Source organism: Callorhinchus milii, unplaced genomic scaffold (assembly GCF_018977255.1).
Source record: "Callorhinchus milii isolate IMCB2004 unplaced genomic scaffold, IMCB_Cmil_1.0 Scaffold4, whole genome shotgun sequence".
NCBI classification, from domain to species: Eukaryota; Metazoa; Chordata; class Chondrichthyes; order Chimaeriformes; family Callorhinchidae; genus Callorhinchus; species Callorhinchus milii.
The window spans coordinates 41355556-41380349 of record NW_024704745.1 but is presented as its reverse complement, the minus strand read 5'-3'; the positions used below and the strand labels follow the sequence as shown (position 1 = coordinate 41380349).

The 24794-nt window shown below is 38.0% G+C and overlaps 1 protein-coding gene across 1 annotated transcript in view; it reads right to left on the bottom strand.

Moving 5' to 3' along the window:
* Nucleotides 1-24794, bottom strand: part of LOC103185538 (cilia- and flagella-associated protein 47-like) — a 174702-nt gene that overhangs the window by 50477 nt on the left and 99431 nt on the right. Inside the window, exons 51-54 of the mRNA XM_042334120.1 lie at nucleotides 22447-22544; nucleotides 15972-16147; nucleotides 11688-11795; nucleotides 5541-5652 (exon numbers count right to left, since the gene is read on the bottom strand). Coding sequence (XP_042190054.1) covers nucleotides 5541-5652; nucleotides 11688-11795; nucleotides 15972-16147; nucleotides 22447-22544 — 494 coding nt within the window. The remainder of the gene's footprint in view (nucleotides 1-5540; nucleotides 5653-11687; nucleotides 11796-15971; nucleotides 16148-22446; nucleotides 22545-24794) is intronic.

Below are 24794 nucleotides of genomic sequence, written 5' to 3'. Positions count from 1 at the left end.
GCAGAAACAAGCAGATTGGCTGATGACCAACTGACCAACTGCTTTGATTCTCTGAAGCCGTTGGGGAAAAATGCACAAAATCATGCAAATTCTCACAAGATTGCAAGATTGGTTTAGATGAAGAATCCAAAATACCTCCACCTTACTCTCTTCCCATCACAGCATTAATCTGTTTTTTTAAATGAGTCCACTGTCCTGGGATCAATCACCCTTCTTTGAGTTTAAATTCATGATTTAAAGGAAAATCTGAGCTGCACAGACATTTTAGCATCTGAAAATAGAATTTACAACTGGTAAATAACAGTTACTGAACACAGCTGAAAATAGCAAGTAATTGATGCTGGAAGTTAACTAAGCCAGGAAATCTACATAGTGTTTGTACCTCTGAGGGTTACAGAACATGGGTTATTTAATCATGGTTTGAATAGACACTAAGTGTGAGGCCCACTTGTGGAGTGCAGCAGCTTTGGCACAGTGTGTTGGGAAGTTTATTACTAAATGACATATGCTTCTATTGTATTATCCATGGAGAAAGATTAAAGAGACACATGGGACAACTAGCGCAGGGCTCTGCTACACAAGACTGTATCCACATGAGCTCTTTGAAGAACTGGCTCAGCATTTGTGAGTGTCTTCAGTTACCAGTCTTTCAAACTGCATCTCTGAAATTTATGAGGCCTAATCTTCCTTGGACATGTTTCAAACTAACGATCCATGGGCAGATTTGGCCTCACCACACCAAGATCTTGCCTCAGCCAAATCCTCCTTCTACTCCAAGGTTATCTTGGAGGCAAAGCATTACCCCTGGCTTCTCTTCTCTTTTCCACCACTAACCATCTCCTCCGTCCACCTTCCCATACCTCGCCCATCCTCTCCTCACACTCCAACTGTGAGGAGATGCTGGACTTCCTCGAATCAAAAATCAAGGGGATACGTTCAGCCACCTCAGCCCCGTCCACAGCCACCCCCATATCACCTCTCCCTCATGACCCACCCACCACCCATCCCCCCCTATACTCCTTCAAACCTATCTCTCCCTCCTCCCTCACCACGACTGTCCGCAAACTCAAACCCACCACCTGCTCCCTCGATCCCATCCCCACCTCTCTCCTCATCTCCCAGCTCCACCTTCTGACCCCCTCCTGTCCGATGTCATCAACCTCTCCTTGTCTACTGGATCAGTTCCCACCCCCCTAAAAATGGCCATCATCACCCCCATCCTGAAAAAACCTTCCCTGGATCCATCCCTCCACTCCAGCTACCACCCCATCTCTAACCTCCCATTCCTCTCCAAGGTCCTGGAACGAGTCATCACGTCCCAGCTCCGCTCCTTTCTCTCTCGCCATTCCCTCTTTGAACCCCTCCAATCCGGCTTCCACACTGCCCACAGCACGGAAACAGCCCTGGTCAAAGTCACTAATGACATTCTGAACATCTGTGATCAGGGCTCCCTCTGCCTCCTTGTTCTCCTTGACTCTCTGCCGCCTTTGGCACTGTCGACACTCCATCCTCATACATCGCTTCTCCTCTTTACTCAATCTTCACGGATCTGCCCTTGCCTGGTTCGATTCCTATCTCTCTCACCATCTCCATTTTGTTGCCTCCAACGGTTTCTCCTCCAGCCCATGCACTGTCACATCTGGGGTCCCCCAGGGCTCTGTCCTTGGCCCTCTCCTCTTTAATATCTACATGCTCCCCCTTGGTGACATCATCCGCAGACATGGGGTCAACTTCCATATGAATGCGGATGACACCCAACTCTATGTTTCTGACTCCACCCTCAACTCCAGGACCACTGCTGTCCTGCTAGACTGCCTATCGGACATCAAGTCCTGGATGAGGGCAAATTTCCTAGAGTTGAACGTGAAGACTGAGCCCCTCCTGATTGGCTCACGCCAGCGTCTCTGCACCTCAGCCTCTGGCAACATCAACCTGCGCGGTTGCACACTACAACACACCAAGCCAGTCAGGAACCTAGGTGTCTTGTTCGTGCCCTCAACTGTCTTTTCTCCCCCACATTCAAGCCATGATCCGCTCTGCCTTCCCTCACCTCCGTAACATCGCCCGACTCCGCCACTACCTCACCCCTCAGGCCGCTGAAACTCTTGTTCATGCCTTCATCACCTCCAGGCTCGACTAAACAAATGCCCTGCTTGTCAGCCTTCCCTCCCTCCACAGGCTGCAGATAATCCAGAACTCTGCAGTCCATGTCCTCTCCAGCAACAAACTCCGTGACCCCATCTCCCCCACTCTCGCCCGACTCCACTGGTTCCCTTTCCTTCAGAGAATCCAGTTCAAGATCCTGGTCCTTACATACAAAGCCCTCCATGGCCTCGCCCCACCCTACCTCTGTGACCTCCTAAACCCCTACCAACCCACCCATTCCCTCTGCTCAGCTGGCTCTGACCTGCTCCACGTCCCCCGACCCAATCCGCCCCACCATTGGCGGGAGCTACAGCCACTCTGCCCCCAACCTCTGGAATTCCATCCCCCAGTCACTCCGCCTCGCCTCCTCCTTAGCCTTCTTCAAGTCCTGCCTCAAGACCCTCCTCTTTGACCATGCCATCGGCCACCCTCTTCCCCTCCCCTCCCTTCCCCCACGCAACACTAGCTCGGGTCTGAATTGCTGTACTCTGTCCAGCGCCTTGGAACGTCCTCCCGACGTGAAAGGCGCTATACAAATGTAATCTTGTTGTTGTTTCTTCTGGGAATTCAGTGGGCATCAGCCAATGATCCAAGAAGCAGGAAGAAAAGGGTTTATCATACGCTTTCACAGAGAGCCAGATGGGCAGGAGGAGATACAATTTATCTTTTTTCCCATATAAGCTTCACAAGGCTTGTGAATTGTGAAGATGGAGTACTGAGACCAATGACAGTGAAGAACGTACCATATTCCAACAGGAAGTGGCTTTCACTGAATAGTTTGTATTTGGCAAATCAAGGGATCATGCAAATCAGTTCTAGGTTGTTTCAAACAGGAGGGATTAATCAGTTAATCATTTCTATCTTACATCACATTGGAATGAAAATACAAGTGCAACTATAAACAAAAACATCAATGATTTGAATTTTTTTTTGGTGGTGGGATAGTTTGAGATTCCTACATGAGACAACAAAGGTATTCAAGAAAAAGCGGGCGTATTGCGTCTATACTTATGCCACCAGATTAACAAGAAAACCTGGCAAAAGAAGAGAAGCATCAAGCTGATGGCAGGAATGTCAAGACTTAAATAGTTCCACCTCACACTCAATACAATTATTCTAACATGTGGCATCTTCACGGTTCTCTAACTAATGTAATATTCAGAGCATCATATTTTTGTATACAAATCATTCATAGTTGAAAAATAACAATAAGGTGAAGTAAAATGCAAAATACTGCAGATGCTGGAAATCTGAAACAAAAACAGAAATCATTGGGAACACTCAGCAGTTCAAGAGGCATCTTTGGAGAGAGGAAAGTGAGTCAACGTTTCAGGTCCACAACCGTTCGTCAGAACCTGCTGAGTGTTCCCAGTGACTTCTGTTTTTGTTTTCAGATTTCCAGCATCTGCAGTATTTTGTGTTTCGATTATTCTATCTATTGATTCATAACACTTCTATGCTTACACTAAAACAATTTAAATTCCTCGAGGTACATACTGCATTGGCATTACTTGTAGCTTATTATTACAACAAGTAAATAACATTTCATCCAATTAGTTGCCCTGTAATTTTACTAAATTTGAATTTGAAATGATCAGTTTACTAGATAACATATCATCAAACTTAGCCTGTAATTGTTTGCCCTTTGAGAAAATAAGAAACACCTTTCAGTTTTTAAAATAGATATTCCTTCTCTCATATCATATTCAAGAAAGGTTTTATAAATTTGTAAAGCAGGAGTTTATAAATAAAGAGGTATACTCTAAAAAATGTATAATTCATATTCTGATTGGAATAAACTTAAAAATATAATCTTACCATGAAGTATTTTTAAACTTGAAATAAAAATTTACTGCAACTTTTACCAAGAACTAATTCAAAGACATGATGTACTGCTTCATCAATTAATTGTTAAAACTTTCACAAGTATACATTCTTTGGTTTATAGACAGGCAATTTTCCAGCCAGTGGTTTTGATCTTTGATGAGTTTAAATCTGACTGAGAATACATGTCTTCTAATGTCCCAAATCAATCCAATGTGTAAAAATGTTTGTTTTCTACTGATAAGTATTTCCATATTCATACTTATGGCCTTGGAGTTTAGGAATTCACTTAATGTAACAAATCAAGGTTCAGGTTTGACAGTTTGAAATATTTTCCATCAAAATACATGCTTTGAAGATTTTAAAATAATTCTTAATAATAATCCTTGCCTTTGATATAGCACCTTATAATGTCAAAACCCTGTAAAGTCAAAGTAAAACAAGTAATTGTTGTCAAGGGTACTGACCATTGTTTGCCAACATACGCAGTAGGTGTCCGGTGTGCTTTTGTATATTCCAGCTGTATATTGTTTAAATCTAAATCAAATAATATTTGTTGCTAACTGAGTTCCACCTTCCTCCACCACCTCCCCTATCTTCTATGTTACATTACTTCAAGTGTTGTTGAAACCCTCATTCATGCTTTAGTCAACTCCAGTCTCGATTTTTCCAATCTGAGTTGGTCTCCCCAACACTGTTTAGTTGTTAGACCCTAATAAAGGCTTCACCACAAAGGAAGGTTATATCACCTGAGAGAGGGTGCAGCTCATCGGAGACTCTTATTTGAGCTACAAGCACATATGTAAAATAATAATAATAATAATCCTTGCATTTGATATAGCGCTTTTCACGTCGGGAGGACGTCCCAAAGCACTTCACAGAATATACTGTAAAGTGAGTTGACTGTATATTTGTGGGCGAACGCGGCAGCCAATTGCGCACAGCAATGTCCCACAAACAGTCATAGATTGAAAATGACCAATTTAATTATTGTTTTTTTGGAGGGATTATTATTAGGCGGGGGGAGTAAGGAAACTTGCCCAAGGTTTCGCCCTCTGCCTGGAATTGAATTCAGGTCTCTCGCTTGCAAAGCGAGTGCTCTAACCACTGAGCTACAGGACTCCACTGTAGCATTTCTGAACACATCTCGTTCCTTACTTATAACCAGGATTTAGGGAGACTGGTTTCTTCTCACAGTCAATATGGCAGGCCCCTTTATTAAAATTAGGAAGATCAAGCCACCAGAAAGGCTGTTTAACATTATCATTAATAAACATTCTGGGCCCAACCCTACATGAGGAGCGCTATATAAATGCAAATTGTTGATATTATCATTTTACTTTTAAAATTACTTTTGGCAAGTATCTGCAAAGAAGCATAAAATCTGAGTTTTCCACAACCAGAGTAAAGACCTCCCGATCAAAAACATGATTTCTGTGTCATTCTTTAATTATAACCTGAAATAACTGAGGAAGAGATTGTATTTAGAAATGCAGAAATTTAATCTCGATCTGTAAACAGTTACAAAAAGCCTCTAAAATAGGGACAACTTTTGACAGATAGATACTCACTGGTTTCTTGGGATCAATCTCAACAGTGAAGTTTCCTGGATTACTGTTGACCATTTCCAAATGCAAAGTCTCATAAGTAGAATTAAGCAGAGAGATGGACTGACGGATCCATCTGTAGGAAGAATTATACCATAACCACAAAGTTAATCCAGAAAAACCATTCAGTAGCTTAGATCAAAAGACATCATGCAGTTTTCAACAGAAATGCAAGGAGAGCTCCCCTTGATCGCCCCACATTGATAGAAAGTCAAATAATTCAAGAAGTACTCCAAATTATCACAAGATGAAACACAGATGGGAAAATAGCATTGTAATTTTTTAAATGAATATATTTTCAAAAATGAAACACTGTTCATTTGTGCAAAATAATGTGCTGTTGCAATACTTCTGTATTGTTCTTAAATATTTGAGTTTTTCATTTTTCAGCATGATTAACATTCTGTCTGACATTCATAGGCTATGCTTGGAATTATTGTAATTAATAATTAATTATTACATTATCGATTATTATTGTCAGTGTTGTGACACTTTTTTAAGGGAAAAGCCAAGTGGGCACAGCAATGATTTGCAAGCAGCCAATAAAATGACTGATCAATTTTATTAGGGGATTTCGGTCAGGACATCATCGGAAACTCCCTTCTCTTTTCGAATAGTGTCATTGGATCTTTAATGTCCACCTGATCAGGTAGACAAGATCATCTTATCCAAAGGACTGCACCTCCGACAATGTAACACACCACCAGCACTGCATTGAAATGTCAGCTTAGGTTTTGTTATTCCAAGTTCCGACGTTGGGCTTGACTTGAACCCGCAACCCTTTGAGAGGCAAGAATGCTACCACTATGCCCGGGCTGACACACAATACCAATTAAGTCAAATTGTGCACATTTGTATATAAAATGAAAAATGTATATGTGAATTTTTATTATGTCAGATATTTAGCTCTAAGAATAAAATCTCTACAAAGCTGATTCTGACAGCTCAGCTGCGGGATGATTGCACACAGTGTGCAATGCAGTTTGAAAGCTTAAAAGCTAATTGCACTGTCAATCATGGTTGTATCTTTAATGTTGTGTTTATACTGCTGGGAGCAAAGCCACTTCACTGTCAGTAGTATGGCAATGTGGAACCTAATTTATACTTCTTACATCATATTGGATCCTGCATTTAAAAAAAATCTGACTTCAATGTTCTGCTCATTTTCAAATCAAATAATGTTTGAATTTTAACACTGTGAAAGACAATCAACTGATAAGGTGTCAGAAGTGTAGATCTTCCTTCAACCAACCTCATATAGTTTTTGAATTGGTAACATCCAAATTTCACAGTTGGAAGCCATATGACGTAGGATCCTAGACTCAGATAAAGAACTAAACCAGACTCCTTCACAAACTGATGTCACTGGGTATCAAGGTTAAAACATGCAAGTGGATTGATAAGCGGCTCAAATGAGGAATAGCCAAGGTAGTTGTAAAGGTAATTAAAGTTGATCAGCCCTGGCAATATTCTTTTAAATCCTTAAATAAGTTAAAGAACACTTCAAAGAAAACTACAAATTCTGCCCACATATCTTCTCTATCTAGGGATAATTCTTTGAGCAGTAAACAACAACAATAAATTGCATTTATATAGCACCTTTCACATTGGGAGGATGTCCCAAGTGCTGGACAGTCAAGGGTTTGCACCCAAGCTGCGAGCTGAAATCAAGAGGGATGGAGGGCAAGGGGGTGGTGGTGGGAAGACGAACGAATGCATGATTGAAGAGGAAGGTCTTGAGATCCCTTCCAGATTTTTCTTCCTCTTTAAACAAAAAAACAGCAAATTTTCATTAGCTAAGATAGAGATTCAAGAGTTCTTTATGTTTGGATATTGAGTGACATGCAAAGAATAAAGATCTTCCAGCTGTCAAACATTCATGCCTCTTTGTACAATTTCCTCATATAAATGAATTATGCTTGTCATATATAAAATGGTTGAACTGTTTGTGACTGAAAGGTGGCCAGTGTGAAGCACAGCACTGTTCCAAAAGCACTCGTCATCTTGAGTTAACAAATCAAGACTACAGCATCTTGTAAAAACTTGTACATTATTCCATTTAGCTGCCTTTCAGGAGAAGTCAATGCATTTTGCATGATGATGTCCCTTGACTGAATAGAATGAGTTCTAACATTTCATGTGGTTTCTGACAAGTCAAGAGGCAATATAATGACATACATTCTATAATTTAGATATTGAGCAAGGCAACATTTGGTAACGGGTTTACATGTTCTTCTGTTACCGAACAAACCAAGCCACTGCCAAGACTGAACAACGTCCATCTGCACAGAACTCTAACATACCATATAGACACCAATAAAGTTATGTTTTCTTGAAAAGAAAGAGTTCTGAATGGTAGATAACCATATATGTTTGAGCAATGTAGCTTTCTTAGAAAAATGAAACAGCTTTAGGTATGAATTTTAAATTTGGGCTAATGAAAGTCCTATTTTACGAAGACAAACCTAAATGGGTCTACAATGAGAGCAGGAAGTTTAGCAACTTCGCACATTGAAATAACAACATTGGTACAGTCGCCCCAAGATATAAATATAACATCACTCGAAACCATTACATGCTTTGGAGCTTCAGGAGGCAGCATTTGAATCCATTGAGAAAAAATATAAGATAATGGTAATAGTTCAGTATTACTTACTTCTCTCCACTTTTAGCACTCATTCCCCCTTCCTCACCTTCTCTCTTTCCTTCTTTAATTACCTTATTCCATGTCTTCTCAATCATATCTCAAGTCTCTTCTATTTGTCATTTCCTTGCTCCAGTCTCCTTAATACTTCTTATTCCTAAGATAAATGGGTTGCCTCAAGGGTCAGTGCTTGGAACCCTTCTGTTCCCTGTATACATTAATGACCCGAATGTATAGACTCAAATTTGAAGAAGCTAAGGGAACTATGGAATTAGAGAAAGCTTAATCTGATTGACACCTAAAGCAGATAAAGTTCAATATATATAAATGCAATGTAGTAACTGCATTTAGGAAGGGAAAATAGGAGGCACTTTTCTCCATGATAGGAGAGAAATTGTCAAGGTTGAAAGCGATTTAGGTGTGTTAGTTGACTCAGGGGTCATCGCATGAAACAAGCAGTACAGCAATAAACAAGGTAAATGAGATGCTGGGCTACATTATCAAATCAGTTGGCCAATACAATCGTGCCCTGTAACCATCCTGCAAATCATTGTTTACGGGCTACAAAAAAACTACCGTTTTTCCAATTCAATCACACTCAGTTCACATTCATATTCAGGGTAGGTATCTAAACCTTTTATTAAATATTGGGATTTTGTTTGTTACATTATTCCTTAATAAGGAAAGGAAATACAGATTCCTTCTCGTAACCAGAACTGTATCATGCATATCACCCAATTTACAGCAACTCCTCTCCAAAAGTAGATTGTCCAAGCAGAGTTCCTGCAAGTCAACATGACTATTTCTAGGTTATGAGACCGTGCTTAATCGCACCCCCCACCCACCCCCACCCAGATGTCAATTAATACAGTAAGAAATCACTATACCACGATACATCATACCAGTTAAGCACATCTACCTATCTTTAGGATTACTCATACTTGTAGAGTGGAGAATTCCAACTGACTGAAAGCTGTACTTTCATAAACAGATTGAAAATAATTCAATAGGACTGAGTTTGACTTCACATGACAGGTGATAATCAAAGTGGTAAGTTTAAAGAGCTAGATCTAACAGATCAAATACCCTTTCCAAATGATTCCATCAATACCGTTGGGACAGAGAGACTGACAGACAGTAATTCTGTACATTTCATTATCCTATAGCACTGCATGAATATAGAATCAAAGAATCATAGAATTATACAGCACAGAAGGAGGCCATTCAGCCCATCGTGTCTGTGCCGGCTCTTTGAAAAAAGCTATCCAATTCAATCCCACTCCCCTGCTCTATTTCCATAGCCCTGCAAACTTGTCCTCTCCAAATAATTATCTACTTCTCTCTTGAAAGTTGTTATCGAATCAGCTTCCACGACCCTTTCAAGCAATACATTCCAGATCTGAACAACTCGCTGTGTGAAACTATTTCTCCAAACCTCCCGTTTGTTTCTTTTAACAACTATTTTAAATTGGTGTCCTCGGGTTACCGACCCACCTGCCAGTGGAAATAGCTTCTAGTTCTCCACCCTATTGAATCCCCTCATAATTTTGAATACTTCTACTAAGTCTCCTCTTAACCTTCACTGCTCCAAGGAGAATAATCCTAGCTTTTCTAGCCTCTCCTGATAATTGAAGTCCCTCATTCCTGGTATCATCTTGGTAAATTTCCTTTGCACCCTCTCCAATGTCTTGACATCCTTCCTAAAGTGTGGTGTCCAGAAATGAGACAGTACTCTAGCTGAGGCCTAACCAGTGTCTCATTGATGATGCCAGATAGGAACAGAGAAGAAAAAAATAATAAAAATAGATTTTCTTCCAAATATGAGAAAGTATGAATAGCAATAATTGAAAATAAGCAGGCCAAATGAAGAACAAAATCTCTAGTCCAATGCTTCAATTAACTTTAAACTTGTGGTAAGAGCAGTCGCCCATTACTTACTAGTGAATAAAAACTTTATTTTTCTCGGCCCATTGTGTCTGTGCTGGTTCTTTGAAAAGAGCTATCCAAATCAATTCCACTCCCCCGCTCTGTTCCCATAGCAAACGTGTCCTATCCAACGCTAACTTAATTGGGTGCCGACAACTATACTAATTTTTAAAGTGTAGTAAGACAATCTCAGTAATATGTAGCATTGTAATGTCATTTTCAACCAGCCAGAAAGCTGTTAAAGTAGGTGCTGATATAGCCCAGCATTTGATTTTCAAAATTCACCAAATGCTGAACATACGTCTTCAAGCATCAAACTACAGGATCAAAGTATGAATATAGTAGTTAGGTGAGATCAGAGGCTTGGGACAATCCACGGATGTGTTAGTTTTAACAATATATAAAATTAATTGTGAGGAGTACAGCTTTATTTTGAAAATCTGTTCTTGTTTTTACTAGCCAGGACATGTTCTTGTGGCACTTTAATTAGTAGAAATGTGATGAAATTCATCTTGAAGTTATAAACAATTACAATAGTAATTGTGTATCAGTTCTCTGGATGTACATACCATATGTCCGTAATAAACGACAAGTGGCCAGTTTCATTAATAATGGATGGGTTCAAAACATGGGTTCAAAAATGCATCTTGCTGGCTGAAGAGGATGGTATTATCTTTCCAGTTTGGGATTTAAAATGATTAATATCTATCTTATCATTTTCCAATTTCAACTTCACCGTGAGATTTATAGGGAAGTTGTCAAAAGTAATTTCAAGCCCAATGAATATTTATTTCTGTTGTCGACGATTAACTACTTATATGTACTGTCCCTTTGAGGGGAAGGTAAATGGAATATGTCTGACTCCAAAGCGATACACCTAGTGAAGTGGCTTTGGAGCTAAGCAATCATGAGTTAGATATAATGATCATATATCTAAGTGTAGTGTTGCCAAGAGATTCTTGATTGAGTAATCTGAATCACCAATTGGACTTACAGGGGTCTACATGTGACTGGGGGTTGTGATTATTCATATTCAGCACCTAATAATTCCTGTCATTCTATGCTGTAACAAGAAGAATAAGGCTTGTCCATCAACATGGATTTTTTTCCTGGGTTTGCTGATTCTACATTGGGATTGCATATCAGAGATGCCATTCTTCAGAAAACACATCAACTGAGATCCTGCATGCCTGTTTTTCAAGTGAGCGTTAAAGATTTCATGACACAATTTGAAAAGAGAAGAGTTTCTCCTGGTGTCCTGACCCCCATCCTCCAGATTACTCGATCATTCACTCCTTGGTTGTTCATGTGATCTTCCTGTGCACAAAATGGATGTTTTCCTGTGCTCTTGTGGTACAGACAAAGCTTCCCATCCGCATTGGATTTGGGCACTCCAGAACGATAAATAGAACTTCTACGTCTGTGAGCGTTGCCTGATAACTTTAACTGAAGACATCATTACAACGGGTCTTGTATTTGTCAGACATCAATCAATCCATATACTTGTATAATACTTATATGTTATAAATTAGGGGACTTACTTTCCCAGCTCACATTGTAGCTCTGGAAGATTTTTTGGTAATGGCTTCTCTGCAATAAGTTCTATTTCATACCAGAATTCTCCTACACTTTCCGACTGGAAGATGATGCTGCAAAAGAACAAAAAGTGATTCACTTTATTGCTAAACAAATATTAACCAACAATACCTTAATCTATCTTCTATACTAATAAAATGACAATGTCTGTCTGTCTGTCTATGCTTCAAGAAGGATCTCAATAACTGATTGACGTAGAGATATGATTTATACCTCATTGGAAAAGTCTTGCACTTGGGAGTGACATGAGCATATTTGATTTTATGAGTTATGACCAAAAATATTTCAGTATTACATTTTTCGCTGAGTTACACTTGGTGGCTGCTGAGTCAAAGTGGAACTGTGGCATTGTGAAGTTACACCTGGTGGCTACACCAGCTGACCCTGACGCTGTGGCATCGTGTGTCACAGAGCATGCACATAACCAAGTGGGAACCAAATAAAGAACATAGACAAAGCAAAGTCATGGCAACAATAACAAAATTACATTATTACTTCGGGAGGACGTCCCAGTGATTATAATTTATACATTTATATTGATCGTTATAAAGATGCCTAAGCGAAATCAAACCTTTCAAGGATAAGTAAGTGTGTCTGTTTCGGTGTCAATCTACATTCCATATTGGATCCTTTGGTTGAAAGCTTAGCTGCAACAGGTACAGCTAGCATTTAATATATTATTATATATTTTGGATTTATAGTGCTTGATTTTACTGCCTGAAATAGTTACATGACAAGCAATGTGGTTTGTTGCATGCTTGCCTACTAACTCCATGAATCTGTGCCCATGACAAATGAACATGTGAAATGAACAAATTACCAAATGAGAGATTTTGTTTCTGTACCACTAGACTTTTAAACAAGTAATGTCTCTTCCAAGAAATGAATATTTTCATCAACCATCAAGAAAGACTTGGAGTCCTGTAGCTCAGTGGCTGGAGCACTCGCCTTGCAAGCGAGACACCTGGGTTCAATTCCAGGCAGTGCGAAGCCTTGGGCAAGTTTCCTTACTCCACACACCTAATAATAATCCCTCCAAAAACAAAATAATAATAAATTGGTCATTTTCAATCCACGACTGTTTGTGGGACACTGCTGTGCGCAATTAGCTGCCGCGTTTCGCCCACAAACATACGGTCAATTCACTTTACAGCATATTCTGTGAAGCGCTTTGAGACGTCTAGAAGACGTGAAAAGCACTATATCAAATGCAAGGATTACTATTATTATTATAGACATGCATGGCCTAGCCAACTGTCCCTTGACTACTTGTATGTTCAACCCCGGAGAGAACTCGCTTACCTCTACATAAAGAGGATTTTAATCCTCTTTTTAAGCAACCTCAAAAGGTTCAGATCTTAGAGAACGAATCAGGATTAAAACCCAGCAAGTTAGATGATTCAACCAACTACCCAAGACGTTTAAGGCATAGCTTCAGGCCATAGAAATACTTTCCTCCTCCCTTCTCAAAATAGAAAATGTAGCTGTCAATAGCAATTATTATTGTCCAGCTAGGCAACTATAAGTTTAATAGGAAAAAAAATTAAACACTGTAACCATTCAGCAACACTGCAAAGTATCTGATCTTGGAGACTTCCAATTTGGCAAATATAAGCAAGCTATATTTTAACCTTAAACACAACTCTGCTAGGATTAAAATATGCAATTATCCAATGCTACTTTCAACAACGATTCTATCTTTAAAATCAGTTATTATGCTAGAGGTAGTTAGCAATGAAAAGTGAGTAAAGAAAAAAGATTTAATATAAAAGTGAAAAAACAGAATGTACTTATTTTAGTTAATAAACTGAGCAAGACTTTGAATTTCTGCCAAGTTGTTCTTGCCAGTTACTTCAGGAAGTAATATTGCGGCCAAGAGTATAAAATTTTAAGAAAGAAATCTTTTATGTTAAATGAGAATTCTTAACTAGTGAAAAGCTTTATAATTGTGTTCTGTGTGGTTTACATGCTGCATATTTTAATGCTTTTGTCCCCCTTTCATATGAGTGTTTCTCCATGGAAACTGGACAAGGCTTTAATAGAAGCAAATGTTAAGATATTTCCCTTCTGGTGGGCTGCTTTAGACTTCCACTTGGCAGAGGCTTAGGAAAATGTCCCTGTCCACATATTTTGGTCTAGTTCAGAACAACAATAATTTACATTTGTATAGCGCCTTTCATGTCGGGAGGACGTCCCAAGCTGCAGAACAACAACATTTAGGCAAGAAGACCTAAAAGATGGAATACACAGAAAGTAGAATTTTAAGTTCTTGCATCCAAATAACACACGTATACAATTTCTGGAAAATTTAACACAGAAACTTAGAAAAACAGAAATTACAGAATACCAGGCAAAAAAAACCTCCCTTCTCTTCTCAAATGGAATCATGGGATCTTTAACAAGTCACAAGTTAACTTTTTATATTTTCAATTAAAGCTTTGAGGAATTGTAGAATTCTAAATGCAGAAGCTATCTAATGTGTCACATCATGGGAACAATGCTATTTTAAAATTTTTGTAAATGGAAAATAGAACCAACAATTTGTATAAAAAAATGTTTTTCATGGTATTACTCTGGTTAAACCACCATTGAAAACAAATTTGAATACAATCGAAAATTTGAAAATTAATATAAATTTACTACAAATTTAACGTACAATTCAATATAATTTAAACTCATATGGCGCTTTTCACATCGGGAGGACGTTTCAAAGCGCTTGACAATATCAGCTGGGGACCTGAGCTGGGGGGGGTGGCAGCTGATCAGGGTGGAGAGGGGGAAAATGGCCAAAGTGCAGCATCAAAAATCCATTTCAAAATAAACAGTTCAAAATTACTTTTGTGTACGTCACTTGTCAACATTTCAATAGCTACCGAATAGCTAAGCAATCATTCACTAAAATGATATGGTGATTCTCCATCAACCTACCCAGAGAAAGAAATAGAAGCTGTCAATTTCACCAAAATAAAATCAGTAAAAGTAAAGTAAAAAAAGAGTAGAACTGTCACAAGTGCAATTATCGACTGTGTCAACACAGTGGTGTCAGCGCTTCACTAAATTGTAGCTAAATGGAGAATTATTGTCGGTAAAAGGTACCGTGGTATGTCCATTCTATTTTTTTATTAGTTACATTAACAGTGAGTAAAAATATATTTTCAATCAATTTATATTATTGTGAGTTATGTTAAAACATAAAGAAGCCATTGGTACACACCATGCATGGCATTCCAAACGGTTGAGTCCGCATCTGTCGTAATTCCATTGATTTTTTAAAACTGGAAAATTGGCTTCTAAATTTAAATTTTTGAATTTTCCAAATTTCTGTATGATCTTTGTATTTAGGAATTTTGGCCTCAGATGTTAATTGTGATTTTCATGGATTTCCGATTTACTGTGACTGTATCACAAGGATTTATCCAAACATTTACCATGGCAAAATTAAAGCATATTATTATTATTAAAGGATTATTATTATTATTATTATAAGGAACCAAACAAATAGGTTCCAGCTTCTCAGCTGTGATCACCATTTCCCCAGGTCTCTTCAGCATTGTTCACTTGATTTGCTAAATTGCATTGTTAAACTCAAATGACCTTAATCATTATAGCAAACAGAAAGAAATGTAAAGAAAAAACTGGGGAAGATGTAGAAAAGCTTCAGTGGCCCAAGAGACAAGCTTAGAAAAGAAGGAGCCTCATCCCATTGTAATTTCTCAAAGAGCTTTACAGTCAACATTGTCAAGGTTAGTGACCGTTTTTGTTGGCTTTGAGGTGAATGACCATTATTCCATTTGAGTTGGCCAGCGCATCAGGAGAAAGCCCCTTCTCATTTCACATGATACCATGAAACATTTAACATCTATGTGAACAAGCAGACTTAACTTAATCTCATTGGAAAGACAATGGCTCAATGTTTCCAACAATATCAGTCTGTCCGTGCACTACATTGTAATGCTAAATAGTAAAAATAAATCTATTCAACTTGAATTGTTTACACAGAGGGTAATTAATAATTCAATGACCTTTCTACTAGGAAAAATAATTGAGCCCAAGACACTGGACTCATTTAAAAACACAGCTTAATGCTGTAATGTGGAGATAATATGGTGGATATTCTGGAAGGATGAGTTCAAATGCGACAAACGGTCTTTTTTTATCCGAACCTCTCTGATGATCCTTTGATGAGCAACCAATGTATAACTCTATGTTCTAGAAGTTTGTTATCTTACCTTCCAATACTTTTGCCAACAGAATTTGGAGCATACTTTGCCACATACAAAATCATTTCTTTAGGCTTAAGCACTAGGCTGCCTTCTCCTATAAGCCCATTCCCATTCAATATTACGTGAAGTGTCAAATGTTCATTAATAGGATTGCATATGGAGAGTTCCAGGTGGATGGTATTCTGGGTAAAGAAATAATATCTTGCATTAAAAAATACTGCTGATTATATATTCTCATTTTTTTCCATTTGAAACATTTCACAAAAACGGTGAAAATAACTGCATACAGTATATAACACAAACAGTTTACACTTATATAGCATATTTTATAATAATAATGATCTTTGCATTTGATATTGTTATATTCATATCTTAAAATGAGGAGAATAGGGAGAATATCTTAATGTAATTCGCAATGCCGGCTGAACACCTGAGATTGGGGTGGGAGCTCCACAGGTACGGAGTAGAAAGATAATTGAAAGTGCAATTTAATACTTGAGCCGTAATTATTCCTGAAATAAACAAACATTGAGTTATTAATCTCAGAAATCCACTGACTTTTAGAATACAAAAAGTTATATATGATAATTCTGTAAATTGATTTTTGTTCTGCATAAAGTGGACATTGCCACATATTTCTGGTTATTTTGAGAATCTTGAGGCTATTGGTACATTGCTTTCTCATTTTTATCTTAAGTAACTTGGTGATGGGTTTTCATGTGGCAAGACATATAGGGAGTATTGAATTAACAAGATTTCACTGTTATTTAGACTTGAAAATCTTGTAAAATATTGGCAACATAATAGCTGCTGCTGTTCTCAATAAGCAACAGCATCAGACCATTAGACACGGAATAAATTAACTCAGATAACTGAAATGTCATATGCAATTTTTACAGTATGGTATATTTCTAAACTGGCAATCTTGGAAAATAATAAATTAGATTAAGAGACAATTCAACACAGGGAACATGAAAAGAGGAGGAAAAGTATTCAGCTGTCATACGTTTTTGGGAGCTGAGGAGCAATGTAGCACAATATTCATAAAGTAAAAACAAGAATGTATATAAGGATAAAGAGGGGCGGGCAGAGGTGAGAGAAAGATCACCGTGTTTGAGGTGTTACTCAGATCTTACTCTTACTCTTTGTTGGATACTAATTAATAAATCAGGACCAATTGACAAGGACCAATGGAAGGAGATCAGGAGGGAGAGAAAGCAGGAAGAACTGAGTGGAGAGTGTTTGTTGTGATTGTTGGATTGTGTAACTGGAGACCTAAAATAAAAGAGCGTTCTACACATTGTTTGTTGAGAACGTGACAGTCTTTTCTTAGGTTCTGCCTGAATGCAAGATTTTTTTTTGTCAGCCAGGTGTTTGACACATCAGAAACCCATCACCATGCTTTAAGAGCATCCAAACCAAACTGAGAATTCCATGCATCCCATCTACGCGTGGAAATTTCAGAGATATATTGTTGGAATGGAATGCGCACTTCCTCCCTGGAGGGACACATCTTGCTTATTCCGGAAAGTATGAGGTACAGCTTTGCAAAAGCTGGAAGTGGTTGGTATTCAAAGTTTGAACAGTTCATATAGTAATATATTTGTCAATTGAAAACTATATTTGCCCGTGATCAGTTCAGGTGTGTACCCTAGTGAGTTCTCTTTAAAAGATCTTGCTTGGTTTCTTAAATTCCTTGGAATAAGTAAACTCAATGCTCAAGAGGTTAACTAGATACTGCACATGCAGCTGTTCCCCATTTAATAAGTTACCATTTTGTGTATGGATTTTGACACTTATTAAATGACATTAGTAAGTGGGATATTGTGGTAGAATTGCTAGCAAAACGCTATTTAGCTCAAATATTTAAATAATTCCTTCATAAATATACTGAGCACCATTACCTCTATACTAAAATGGCATATTTCATAGTTAATAAGATACTGAACCCAATTAACAGGTAAAATAATTTGTTTTTAAATTATTCTATTGTTGGGTTTGTTTGAAGTGACTTGGTCACACTGGTCATATTGTAAAATGACAATCTACTGTTATTCTACTTATTGTTTACAAGCCAAACAAAAATTATATTTGAACCTTGAGTTAATCAACATAGAAATGCCTTCTTTTATTTTTTTTCTGTAATTTATCTATCAATGTAAGAAAGCAAGAAAACACAAATGGAATGTCAGACTTCGGGAGATGAATGTTTTTGATAAACAACTCAAGTGAAAATATCACCCTATTAATGGTGTTTGGCTTAGCAGAAATAACAGTTTCAATTCTAATGTTCATCTATACTAATAAAGACAACATGTCTGTCTGTGTGTCTGTGTATTTGACACTCACACAATAACCGATTGACATACATACAGGATTTATACCTCATCAGAAAGGTCTTGCATCTGGCAGTGTCATGGCTATATTTTTTGGGGATCTCCTATTGTTGGTGAGCTATATTAAAACATGCTTTAATTAAGCCCCAAGATATGAGTTATGCATTGTATTCTGCAACTACGTAGCGACAGAGGAAAGCACACATCATTCAGAGAGATACATCTATGTTTTGTAAAAATGTATGGCACTTTTTTCTGATTGTCATGGGAAGTAGAGTCCTCCAATGTGGGACAGGCAGAGAGAGAGAGACTGAGATAGTGAGAGAGATTGAGAGAGACTGTGAGAGAGAATATATTATACAGTGTAGTGACTGTGTGTTTTGTGGGAAAGATAGAGAAACACAGAGAGAGAGAGAGAGAGAGCAAGACTGAGAAAGAGAGAGACTGAGAGAGAAAGACACTAAGAGACAGAGACAGAGAGAAAGAGAGGGGGGGGGGAGAGACTGAGAGAGACACTGAGAGAGAGAGAGAGAGAGAGGCTGAGAGAGAGAGACGGAGAGACTGAGAGAAAATATATTAAAGGAGTCCTTCCACTGAGTCCTCCCAAAAGGAGTCCTCCCAGCTGAGTATAGATAAAGACAAAATGTCTGTCTGTGTGTCAATCTACATTCCATATTGAATCCTAAAGGTGCAAGCGAAGCTGGGTACAGCTAGTCTTTCATATTTTGGGTAGCTTTATCGCTTGAGCCTTGATTTTGGGATCAGAGGTTCAGTTTTTTATACAGGCGAGTTGCATGGTTACCATTCTTCTTTGTTTGTACAGTGTTTTAAAACATAATGTCCAGTTTTTTCCATACTTTTTATAGCAATCTGGTGGAATCTTGCCAAATCGCAATGTAAACCTAAATATAAGTTATGAAATCGTAAAACAATCGGTTGCTAAGACAACTTGAAAAAACAAGGTCAGCAGAATCAATTCTATTTCTGTTCAGAAATGATCCTTTAAAAGTTCGTAAGTGTTCCAAAGCACTACTTTCCTCAGCAAGAGTAATTGACAGACAAAATATAGGTCAACCTTCCCTCTCCAAAGTGAAATAGTGAATGTTGCACCACTCCCACCAATATAAACCAGGCATAAAAGGGAAGTTATAAACCAAATAAAACAAAGCTTTTTGACACACATATTTATATTATGAAAACTTTCGGCATTGTTATCTCTACATTAAAAAAGTATATTTGGCTATAAAATAGGGGATTTAGGACACATTTATCTTCTGTGTAACATTTCTAGTGCCAACATGGTAAGCCATCCTGAACTCTCGAGTTGTTTGACTGATGATCACAAATTTTGACATGGGGATAAAACAGCAATGTTGAATAGAATTATACGTGCAATTTTCTCTATCTGTCAGGTAGGAAATGGAGAAATGTGAAATAGAAGGGAATATAAATGATAGGTGGGTCCCAGTTGAAAGAAACTCATGAGGCACACATCCTAAAACATTTATATAGATGGGCAGTACATTAAAGATATCTTGTCGTAGGAATTATTAACTGTCAATTGAGAAAACTAAGAACATTAATGCAATTAATATAACTAAGCCACTTATGCAAACTCGTTGTCAATGGGTATTTACAAATTGTATAAGTGAACAATCTAGTTTACATCTATTATCTTAGCTATATAACACAGATTCTTTTTCAGAATTTGAATATCTTTCCACATGCTTTGTAATACAGATTTTTAAACATTTAAAGAATGCAATTTAAAAGTATATTTGTACCTTTATTAGCAAGTAAGCATTATAGCTGCAGACACTTTCCAAAATTTGCTGTTACAGTTAATTGAGCTATAGCTGCTCTGGTTACCCCCAAAAAATGCATTTGGACTTATATCCCACTTCTTATCACAGAGCAATTTGGATTTCAATTTGTAGAGGTACGAGACAAAATTATATGAACAAAATTATGCACTTTCCAAAGCTGGAATTCACTTATAACTACTGCATTAATTTTGCTCTTTTCCAAAGTAATATAACTATTATATTCATTTCATTAAAAAAAATAAACACAAGGTTAGGTCATTTTGAGTTATGTAAACGTTAAGTACATTATGACAGATTATAAATCATGTCAATGACCACCAAACACAACATTTAATTATGGATTGCAAAACAGTGTTTCCAGAATTGTTATTTAAGTATACAGATCTATGGAAAAGTCAAATACTTTTGTTTTTTATTTCTCATACACTTCCACCGTTATTTTTAAAATAATATGCTACTATTTTGAGAATGTTACACTATTGTGGCCATGCAACTAATCTAAGAGGACAGACATTTGAGTTTGAGTAGAAACTACAGAATTGATCAGCTGAATCATGCTTTGCTTGAAACATACTTTTTTTCTGTGCTCATAATGTATTTTTGCTCTTTTATGTAATAGTATCTGGCTCTTCGTGACTCTAGAATAACTGCTGTTCTGACAGACTGCCCGTCAGACATCAAGCCCTGGATGAGTCGTAACTTACTTCATCTCAACGTCAACAAAATTGTGGTTATCCTGCTCGGCTCCTATCAACACTTATTCACCTCAGTCTCTGACCATATCAACCTCCCTTGTTGCTTTCACCAACTCATGGAGCCTGCGTGGAACTGTAGCATTTTGTTCAATCCTCAATTCTCCCTGAAACCTTTCACGTAGGCTCGGCCCAAGTCCAATTTCTACCATCTTCCCAACATCATCTACTGCCACTAACTCCTCCCCAACACAGTGAAATCCTCATCCATGCCTTTGTCACCTTCAAACTTGATTTTTACAACACTGTGCTGACATGTCTATACAGTTCGACTCTCCACAAACTCCACACCATACTGAACTTTGCAGCTGGTATTCTCTCCCACACTAGCCTCCACAGGTCCATCATTTTGGCTGGCTCCATTGGCTACATGTCCCCTAGCAGATCATCTTTAAGATCCTTGTGCTCACCTTCAAATATCTCCATCTCTCTGTGATCTCTGAAAAGGAGTTAACAAAAGTCCCCATTTCAAAGGGAGAACTGGCACTAGTGACAAAGGGGTTGACTATTTCTTCTGGCCCCTCCATCAATTAGACAGGAGAGCTGTCAAAGACCCAGTTATGTCAGTGTAGAAGCCTTAGTATCTCAGGAATATAGAAGCCTTAGTATCTCAATGTCAAACAATGTCAAACTGGTTGAAGCCATTCATACCAGACTCTTAGGGCTGAGGAGTGGGGGAGGCAATTGAGTGAACTTAGGGATGAGAGATGAGGATGGCAGAGTAAGCTTTCTGTCTCACCATCAGAAAAAAACATTCTACACAGTATTTCCACTATTAACCTAAGTTTTTATTCAGAGCACAAAATAGATCTTTACGATTCAAGAAACGTCACAGTAATTTCACTAAATTCTGGTTTTATCATACCAGATTGTGATTAAAGCTGGCAATAACTAACCTATACTGAATAATGAATGCTCTTCTAATGGAAAATAAAAGTGAGATATATTTTTATTTTCACTTCATCAAGAATTCTTTTTGATGTCAGTAAAATTAGCAATTCTGAAAATGTAATAGCCTTGTTGGTCTATGGTGAATTTAGCTCCAACTGATGCAATTGAATTGATGTCAGTCTCTCCATATCGGTTAAATCATGCCTCAAAATGTAATGGAAACAATGAAAGCTAAATAGTTGACTTTCAACAATCTTTGGCAGTTCTAAGAGATTCAAAAAGCAACCGCATTTCTTTACTTTAAAAATCATAGGCAGATATAAAACAGAAGTTGCAGAAACCCTTGAGCTTTAATAACATAGGTAAGTAGACAACCTGATATATTGAAACTTGTGCAAACCATGTATAAGAAATCAGAACTAAGTTGTCAGATGTATTTGCAGTAAAAAGGGAAAATGGAAAACAACTGAGAAGAAAGAGCTTCGATCTATACTGAATTGTCATTCTGCATCTGGAGGTGGATGGTCTTAGGGCAGGTTTGTTTCTTTGGCAAAAGCCCTTACAAGAGTATTTGGACAACTAACACTCCTATTACTCTGGCTATATTCATTCACTTTATTACATATAATTAGAATTGATGACACAGTGTAGATTTTATAAGTTGGATTACTCTTACCTGCACAGCACAGCATACACAAAGACATTGCTCAGGAGGGGCTGGGGCACTATTAATTTCCAAGTAAAACCAGACTCTGTAGACTTTACAATTCTCTTCTGCAATTAAAGAATAGAATATCAAACATTTTCAAAACAAATAGGTCATTTCCATTCACAATATTTCTCTAACATTTTACAAAATTATGGATGAGAAATTCCTCTAGATATTGAGCACAGTGGATTTTAAGACATAAGTTTATTTTATTCCCATTTACACATTATCAATAGTATTTGTACAGGAAACTCCACCTTGTTTGCAAACTTATTTCAGAAGAACTTCCTGTACAAACTGTGCATTTGGGATGTTCTTGCATGTAAAGTGATGCGCAGGAAATGTCATTGGTGGCAACCAGATAAACTGGATAGTGGATTTTTTTTATCCATAGGAAGCTAGTCAGTCCGCATGGCAAAGACAACCTGGGTCCACAAGGCACATGCCTGATAGGTTGATAGATTTTTGGTAGGTCAAGGTTTTAAGGGATATGGGGGGAAAGCGGGAAATTGGAATTGAAAGGATTAGTTAAGGTACAGATCATCCATGATCTAATTAAATGGCTGAACAGGCTCAAAGGGCTGAATGGCCTCCGCCTCTTCCTATGTTCCTATGCTTTATAACAAGGTGCATTATAATGGAGTTCTACTGTTACAGTTGTGAGCATAATCTATATTTGTGGGATAATATGTAGCTCTGATATCTGGTAAAGGAGAACTTGTTATGAACTCTGCAATACTGGAAGATATATAATAGTTGAATATTCAAACACATTCTGCTTTTGTTCAGATTGGCTTGAGGAGGCATGCCTGAGGGAACAAATCAGTACCTGACATATTCATTAATATGCAAAAAATTTTAATAAACATCCCATGTACCAATGCAAACATTTTGCAAATATTGTTACAGAACAAATTATCACTTTGTGACTATTAAGACCTATGAGCAGTGACAGCATTTGAGATTATAGATCACATTTTCATGAAATACTAGACCCATAGAACTCCAAATGTAATTTATGGTTGGGTATCCTGTGATAAGGGAAGTTTCAGAGTTTCACGTTTTCATGATGATATACTGGTATAAATATACATTCAAGAGAGTTGTAGTTGGGAGATATATTGCAGTATATATCCAATCCAAAATGGCATGGCAATGTAATTGCAGCAGGGAACCAAACTGAAGCAATGACCTGCAGTGTACATTTACAGAGCGGATATTAATGTCTGCAATTATTGCCTTACAATTTTGACATCCAGAGAAGAATATATATTTGAGGCCCACTGTTCACAGTTCAAATGTAGCATTCCACATTTCAACGTCGACAGTTTATTTCAAAAAGCAAATTATTTTTCTGAAGCCATCATTGCTGTTTTGCTGGAACAGCATATTCTCACAAATCAGTGAATAGCTCACATAGTCTTTGCTTGTACAATTTGGAATTCAAAAGATTCTCAACATATATAATGTTTCACAAAACATTCCCCCAGCCTTGAAGTAATGTTGCAGTCAATTTTGCGATGTTCCATAACCATTCCTTGTGTTAATTAGCGAATTTGATCTTAAATTAGCATTGACTTAAACATTTTCCCTTACTCATCTCCGTAATGGGGGCACAGCTGTGATCTCTGATAAAATACAGCTGTTCCCCAGATCAGATGCCAATGGCTCTGTGAGAAAATCTCAATGCTTTCACCTTGGGGTTAAAGCAGACATTCACAAGGACTTTATAGTCCTAATCTACTTTATAATCCTTATCTGGGCCATGGGAATGCCAGTTTTAACTCCATTGTGAAATTCCTCCATCTATATTCCACATAATTAGCTAACTTTGATTACACAAGACAGTACAAGTCTTCTGGTACAGATGCAATTAAGCTCTTTGCCTCATTGAAAATGAAGGAAGTTGAATGACTACATTGTTATCTGCATTGGGTGGGCTCTAAGCTAAAATAATGTGCAATATCTTTTGTTGTATTCTTGCTCGTCCCAGTCTGTAACAAAATCACTACAACAACAACAGCAACAAGATTGCATTTATAGAGCGCCTTTCACGTCGGGAGGACGTCCCAAGGCGCTGGACAGTTGGGTCGGGACCCAAGCAGGGGGGAAATGATCAGGGTGAGGGAAGCGAAGGGAGGGAGCGAGGAGTGGGTAGAGAGTCGAGAGGGGAGCTGAAGGCACGGTTGAAGAGAAAGGTCTTGAGACCGGCCTTGAAGGAAGAAAGGGAGGACGCAAGGCGAAGGCACTGGGAGATGGAGTTCCAGAGCCTCGGGGCTGAGAGGCTGAAAGCCCGGCCACCGATGGTAGGGCGG